General features: G+C 42.6%; 1 protein-coding gene across 1 annotated transcript; it reads left to right on the top strand.

The window, feature by feature from the left end:
• The first annotated feature begins 2,434 nt into the window (after positions 1–2,434).
• Positions 2,435–6,864, top strand: dtl (denticleless E3 ubiquitin protein ligase homolog). Its single transcript, XM_084559756.1, has 13 exons — positions 2,435–2,468; positions 2,552–2,613; positions 2,816–2,936; positions 3,174–3,239; positions 3,342–3,457; positions 3,547–3,620; positions 3,716–3,822; positions 3,919–4,023; positions 4,759–4,871; positions 4,969–5,058; positions 5,198–5,321; positions 5,443–6,092; positions 6,247–6,864. Exons 3-13 carry the CDS (start codon positions 2,837–2,839, stop codon positions 6,310–6,312), a joined length of 1,611 nt encoding a protein of 536 aa, XP_084415882.1. The 5' UTR covers positions 2,435–2,468; positions 2,552–2,613; positions 2,816–2,836; the 3' UTR covers positions 6,313–6,864.
• Positions 6,865–7,662: the final 798 nt, after the last annotated feature.

Here is a 7,662-nt window from a genome sequence, read left to right as displayed (position 1 = left end):
TTTCACAATATCCAGCTGTATTAAAGTAACTGAGAGAGCTGTTGGTTTGTAGTACTATTAAGTATTAAGGTGTATTGTGCTGTGACATGTATTCACATTATTTTGGCAACACCGTTTTAGTCAGTGGACTAAAGAAAATAACAGAAACTCTTCAGTCTATTTTTAATGATATGAACATAGTTTTTAATATTAATAATATTTTAATAGTAATAATATTCAATATAGTTTAACGTCAAATTGATCATACAGATGAAATACCACCCTTCCGATGCAGTTTCGACATAAACTGAACAGTCTTGAATCGGGGTTTGATGCAGGAATGTTGAATCAGCATGAATTTGTTAGGATTTAAAAAGTAGGCGGTTATTTTTTGAAGAGGCGGCTCCTTCTTTAGTTTTTGTGGCAAACTTCCCTACCAAAACAGCGGCACAAAGAAAGCGGAAGCGGAAGTGCCCAAACCAGGAAGTCGCCGTCTCAGCCAATGGGAGCGCGCTACGCAAGTTTAGCGGGTGATTCGGTCTCTGCTCAGGCGATCTGTTCGCGGGAAGCAGGAGCAGCAGCAGCAGCAGCAGCGACTCGGGGAAAAAAGAGGGGGATCCAGCAAACTTTTCGGCTCTGTAACCAAAGATTTGTTCCAGATCGTCTTCTGCTGCAGCGCAGGGATGCTTTTCCGCTCAATTGTTGACAGAGGAGTGGGCAGACGGAGGCAGAATGGTGAGACAGCGATGCGTTTAAGTGTATTGAAGGTGGACACGAGCACCGAAGTGGTGTGTTTTGCGGTTTATTGTGTTATCTGCACGACTACTAGTGGATTTAAGGCTAGGTTACAATCAGGGGTAATATAACACAACCTTGATGTTTCATATTTGGACTATTAAAGCAGTAGTTTTACACGTAACTGCAGATGAATCGTTGATTCACTCTTATTCCTGTTGCCATTGCAGTACCTTTTATTTTTTTGCACATTAGCTCAAATTAACATTAGCTTCCGGGTTTGAACTGGGCCTAATACCACCAAAGTTGATAATCCATAACGCACACTGCAGCAGCAACCAAGTCTCCTTCGTATCTAACATAAATTCTTGAAATCTGGTTTAAGACACTGTAGATAGGCCTACATGTAGAAAGCCGGATAGATTTATGTGACTCGGAAAGCAGCTCGATCGATACTGTCTCCAAACAGAGAGAGAAGGGGGCCGTGCGCAATTTACGCAGGAGACACAGCAACTCAAACTTTAGTTATTGTGTATATATATTAGGTGTTACCTGTGACCTGTAGATATAAAGTGGGCATAAGATAAGAGGAAAAATAATGAATACATTAAAGGTACACCAGGTTTGATATACACTATGGACCTGTCATCAATACCAACTAATCTAATAATGATACTGCACTTTAGAAAAACAAATATTGCACAGAATAACGTGCTAAATAAGTAATTTTTAGCACAAAATTACAGACAGATATTGTCCAGAGGTTGTAAGGTAGTCATTTATGTGTGGAGGAACAACTATCACCAGTGCTTTCCAGACGAATCCAGCACCATCGCAGCTGTAGACACATTTTTCTTTTCACCAAGGGTCCACATATCATTTCCTCTAGAGGATCACTTTTGCTGAGGTGGATTGAGACATTCAGTATTGGAATTTCTTCATACAGGGGACTATTATACAGAAAAATAAAGCAACAGACGGTCAACCTAATATTCAAAACACATTTTTATTGTAATTATAGCATACTTTAGCAATATCAGAACTGTTAGATGTCTATTTTTCAGATTTTATGGCAAGATTATCAGTGTTTCTTGAACCATAAATTCTGCTGTTGCTACATTTGTGTATAGGCTTACATGTTTGGGATGTGGCATTATAGTCCTTTGTGACCTGGCCGACCTTCAAGTAAAGTAAAATAAAACAAAAAATATTGAAATATGGGTCTGTAAAATTTCAGCGACACAGTCAAGGAGAATAGAAAATAGTTTGTCACACAACATTTAGAAAATAAGTAGTGAAATCTGCCAGTGTGGACACGGATTAATCATAAGTAATAGTAAAAGTTTTGATTAGAACAATCAGTCAGAATGTAAGACTTTTATCTCAGAGTCTGACTTACAAAATGTGTCTCTATTCATGTTTACTCCCAGCCCTCCCTGCAGATCCTTGGTCCAGGCATCCTCTGAGCTCTCTGCTTGAAGGCTACCAGTGCATCCGGCACGATGAGCACATCTCCTACGGGAACCTGGGAGACTCCGTGCCCCCATTTGGATTAGCTTTCTCCTCTGGTAATCTATATGTATATGTCATTATACTGCATGTTCAGTACGTAATATGACACTGGCAGTTATCTTGACTAACTGAATGTCCCTTTTCTTCAGCTGGAGGCCTACAGGACGTCCTGGCAGCAGCTAACGAAGAAGGCATCGTTAGGATTTATAACACAGAGAGCCGCAAAACCCCGCTTCTTAAAGGTAATTGTGGAGACTTGGTTGTGCGCAGTTGTCTTAGCCGTCAGTACGAAGCATCAGTGGTTGATTGTGTTTGAACTTTGCAGAATGGCTGGCTCACGAAAATGCCGTCTTTGACATCGCCTGGGTACCAGGGGAGTCTCAGCTGGTAAGTACGATTTCATGCCAGTCTGCAGAGAATCACAAGTACCATGTAATCACAAGTGTGTAGACACCATATTACCAGATTATCCTCGGAAATGCATTTATTGACACGACATCTGTGGTTTTATTTTATTTATAGCTGCGTATAACGCTTGTTGGAGGCTCTTTCTTTCTTTACAAATAAAACACTGTCATGTTATCCTCAGGTGACCGCTGCAGGTGATCAGATGGCCAGGCTGTGGGATGTGAAGACCGGGGAGGTGTTGGGCAGCTTCAAGGGCCACCTCTGCAGCCTCAAGTCTGTCGCATTTGCACCACAGGAGAAAGGTATGCATTATGCTGACCAAAAGCTTCGGTGCAAGAAAGAGGGAACTTGGTGTTGTAAAACTGGACGCTTGGGAGAAATAACGGCGAATACAAACCGATCTGGTTTCAAAATCAGAAAAAAATGTTCATTCTAGCATTAACCTTGAGTAGCTGTATGCATGGCTCAGAAAGAGGTTAAAGCTTTATATCATGATGAACGTCTTGTTCATTATTGATGCTTTGTCTTTTATTAAACAGCTGTTTTCTGCACTGGGGCCAGAGACGGAAATATTATGGTCTGGGATATCAGGTGCAGCAAAAAAGGTATTTATCTATTAGAAATTAGAATGTGTATTATGTATTTTCTGTATTAGTATCGTGTTTGTTGTTTAGCCAGGGTATCTCATGTTCGGATTTTCCTCTCAGATGGTTTCTACAGACCGGTGAAACAGATCTGCGGCGCTCACAACAAAGCAGACGCCAACCCTCCCTCTAAATCAAAGAAGAGACGGGGCAGCACGCGCGGCATGGCTCCCAGTGTGGTGAGTTTCCTTGACAACGGAACCTGTTGGATGAAATGGGGGTGGTGCAGATGGAGGGCCGATGTCTAAGCGTTCGATCTTTCTTGCAGGACACCCAGCAGAGCGTCACGGTGGTTTTGTTTCGGGATCAGCACGCCCTCATCTCTTCAGGGGCTGTTGATGGGTATGAAAAAGAAAAACACAGCTTCTCGTCAATAACATCGTTGTTGTTTAAAATATTATAAGATTTGTAATTTTTCCCTTTTTTTCAAATATTAGAGTAATCAAGATGTGGGATCTGAGGAAGAACTACACCGCAAACCGTCCTGACCCCATGCCAATGCAGACGTTCCCATACCCGGGTTCCTGCATGCGGACGCGGCTCGGTTAGTTCTGCTCTCACGCCGGAAATGATGTTTAGTCAAAATGTGCAAACGCCCACAGATAAGCTGAACGTCTCGTGTCTCTTCTCGTTGTTGCAGGTTATTCTGGGCTCGTGCTGGACTCCTCGCGGTCCAACGTCGTATGTAACTGCACAGACGACAACATCTACATGTTCAACGTCTGCGGGATTAAAACCTCTCCGGGTAAACGAGCTCTCCACTCTGGCTGTACATGAGATTAGATAAGAAAATAGAAGATGTACCTTTACTGATCCCCTGTAGGAGGAATTTAAGGTGACACAGCATCAATAGATCAATAATCTGCATGTGGACGTCTTCTGAGAACACAACTGGTGTATTCATACATAGATTTATATGTACACAGTAAATACATACATATATGTGTGTAGTATCCACTGTAGGGATAAAAACAAGGCGAGGGGATTGTATACTGTTGGTTTTTATCAGGCACATGACCGTAAGGAGTGTATGTTTTGAGGCTATAAGTACTTTGAGATGTGGCACGGGAGATCCTGAGGCTCTTGGCTCAATGTGCTCATGAACCGAGGATGAAAGATGTCGTTCACGGTGGCTTTCAGCGTCCCGTTCCGGAGTCAAAGTGTAGAGCGTGAACAAAAACTAGAAAATGTCCATTAGGCACAGATGCACAGCTCTTCCTCTTTATCTTTAGTTTTATCACTAGGTGGCGCTAATGTCCTGTGTTTTGACTCTGAAAGGGAGCCAGTGAATAAAGCAACAAGTTAATTGTGCATGTACTCTTATTCTTTGCTTGAGGTCTTTAACAGCAGTAATACGGAGCTTATATTAGCACCATCTTGAAACACATAACATTTTGCAGAGGGGGGTATTGTTGATTGTCCCTTGGACTGAATTAAGTTGTATTTCGTGATCCTAATATCTGCATGTTTTCTTCCACAGTGTCAGTTTTCAGTGGCCACCAGAACTCCTCGTTTTACGTCAAGTCCTCTATCAGCCCGGACGACCAGTTCTTAGCCAGCGGCTCTAGTGACAACCACACTTACATCTGGAAGGTACTTCAGCGTGTCCTCGCATGATTGCTTGCGTTTGCTCATTGCGTCGTGGTATATTCTAGCTTGATCAACATTTTTTTTTTAAACGTTGTTTTAGATCTCTGATCCGCAATGTCCCCCCGTGATGCTCCAAGGTCACAGCGAGGAAGTGACGTCTGTTGCGTGGTGTCCAACGGATTTCACGAAGGTATGGCGACAGACGGCGCACAGTCTTGATCATTTTGGTTTCCCTGCACAAAAACCTATACTGTTTATAGAGCTTGTTGTATTTCTTGTATTTCCCTGTTGAGTTGTGTTAATGATAATCACTTCTGCTCTGTTCTCAGATTGCTTCCTGTTCTGATGACCACACTGTGCGGATCTGGCGGCTTCACAGAGAATCTGATGGAGTCCAGTCATCAGCGGGGGAGGCTAACTTAGTAGGCTGGGCACGTCCTGTGTCTCCCTCGAGTAAGTAGTTCACCTATTATGTAATATTTTAAATTACTGTCATAAATCAGCCTTGAATGGAAAATGTAAAACGGTTTCTGGTGTCACATGTGAACTAATGGTAACTTGTGCTTCTGTTAAGGGCCTCCAGTCAGAGCGGAGACCACCCCTGCCAAGACCCAGAGGACGGAGAGTCTCGGTGGCCTGGCTTCTCCCCAGCTTGCTGCCTGCGCCCCTAGCGGAGCAGCCCTGCCTCTTCCTTCCAGCACCACATCACCCATCCACTCTCACGACGCCAAGGCGACAGCTGTCCGTCAGAGAACGCCGTCTTCTATCAAACAGTGGTTATCCCCGAGTCATAGATCTCCCGCTCAGGCCAGCCCTCCTCTCCATCGGGTTCTGAGCCCCTGTCCCCAGAGCCCGACAATCAGCACCTCTCCCACGGAGAGACGGGCCAAACGCAGGCTGGAGACGGACGACGTTTCATCTGCCGGCTGCGAGGCCACGGAGGAGTGCGACTGTGTTACTGAACTTTACCCCGCGGCTAAGAGGAGCCGAGCCCTGTCTGATATCTGCTGCCCTGCTCGGGAGACCCCGCCTCAAACAGACTGTCACACGGAGGACAATAAACAAGCCTCATCAAGGCAGACTGACAAGGAGAATTACTCCCCCAGAGCAACGAACTGGTTGTCAGCTATGAGCCAAAAGATGAGGAAAGGTCAAGGAAGCCCGAGTACTCCCAGGAGTCCCAGCGCGTCAAAGAAACAAGAAGGCAAGACGCCAGCTTCACCAGTAAGTACACAACACCCAGTTTGTTTGTTTTTCCATTATTATTCACCACCTTTTGAGAGATATCTTTGAATTTACTGCATAAATCACAATTATAACAGCTGTATTTAATAAAGTGTTTACTGCTGTTGACCGTTTGCCGCTGTTTGTTTTCCAGACCATCCGCTCACCACAAAGCATGAAGAAAATCTCCATGTATTTCACAAGAAGGCCTTTGGAGTGACCCCAACAAATGCTCTGTTTAAGATGGATTGGTTTTTTTATTATTATTATTATTGAGGCTGTTTTTAAGTGGGTCCCCAGACAATAAGATGTAAGAACTTTGATCTATGCCCACATTACATGACCCTGGGCCACACACACAGAATGACAAAGTCATTCTGAAGATGCGATGGTGCGTTTTTGACACTCAGTGGCTTCTTTTTTCTTTTTTTTTTTTAACGCAGTTGTCTTCTTCACCATTGTGCAGTATTTCTGGTGGAGAAATTAAGTTGCATGTTGCAGAGTAAATCGTTCATTTTACTCAAATGTGACAAGTTTAAGAGATGCTTTTGGATATTATTGTCCATATTTAGGGGGGTTAACTAGGTATTAATCCTCCAATGCAGAGAAAAACATTTTAAAGTATACTAAAACAACTATCGAGGCATTTTATAAACTTCATTAAAATGTCTAAAGAAGTTTTTCATGTATGTGGGTTTGATGTTTTCTATCAGTCTTACACATACAGTTTTTTTTTTACTTATGCTGTTTATATGTACAAAATAACTTGCTTGGTTTGTTTGTATTTAACTGACAAAAATGTGGTGTGATCAAATTTTTTATTAAATGTAAAATAGTTTGTGTTGCATTGTTTTCCACCCGTGTTTTTGTGTGATGAAGAGAGTAGTGTGATGGGACAGTTATGCGTCCTTTATTTTGACGTATCCATTCATGCACTGTTTCATTTGTGGGACTTGTAGGTGTACACAGAGTAAGAATTATACAGAGAGATTCAAAAAGTGGAATAAAATACCTAAAAATAAGCCTAATTTTCCTCAAGGTCCATTCAAACTCCGTCACCAGTCAAAGTGACTCAGAAAAACATGAACACATTTATCCAGGTCATTATAAATCTCAGAGCTTTTAGATTTCTCAAAGACGTTTCACCAGTCATTATACTGAAATACCATCTTGACTGAGTGTACAGTTGGCTTTGATTTATTTGTGTTTTTTAAAAAAAAAAAAGGCCTCATTTTGTGTTGCAGAACTCCATTTGCTGTGCTCCCTTTGCCTTTTGCAACCCAGTTTATTTCCGTAATGGGATGGCTGCCAACCTGAACAACAGGTGACAGCAATCTCTGCAGGTTAAAGGTTGTTTTTACGATCACTTGCTGCCCCAGATTTGTTTTGTGTTTGAAATATCTGCTGACATTGATTTAGCTGGATAACTCACACCAATCAGCCACAACATTAAAACCACTGACAGGAGAAGTAAATAACATCTTGTGACAATACAACGTTCGGCTGGGAAACTTTTGGACTTTGCATTCATGTCGATGTTACTTAGACACGTAGCACCCACCTAGACCAG

The sequence above is a fragment of the Chelon labrosus genome, assembly GCF_963514085.1.
Source record: "Chelon labrosus genome assembly, chromosome: 14".
Lineage (NCBI taxonomy): Eukaryota > Metazoa > Chordata > Actinopteri > Mugiliformes > Mugilidae > Chelon > Chelon labrosus.
Note: the sequence above shows the minus strand (reverse complement) of the source record. Positions and strands in the feature narration are given on the sequence as shown.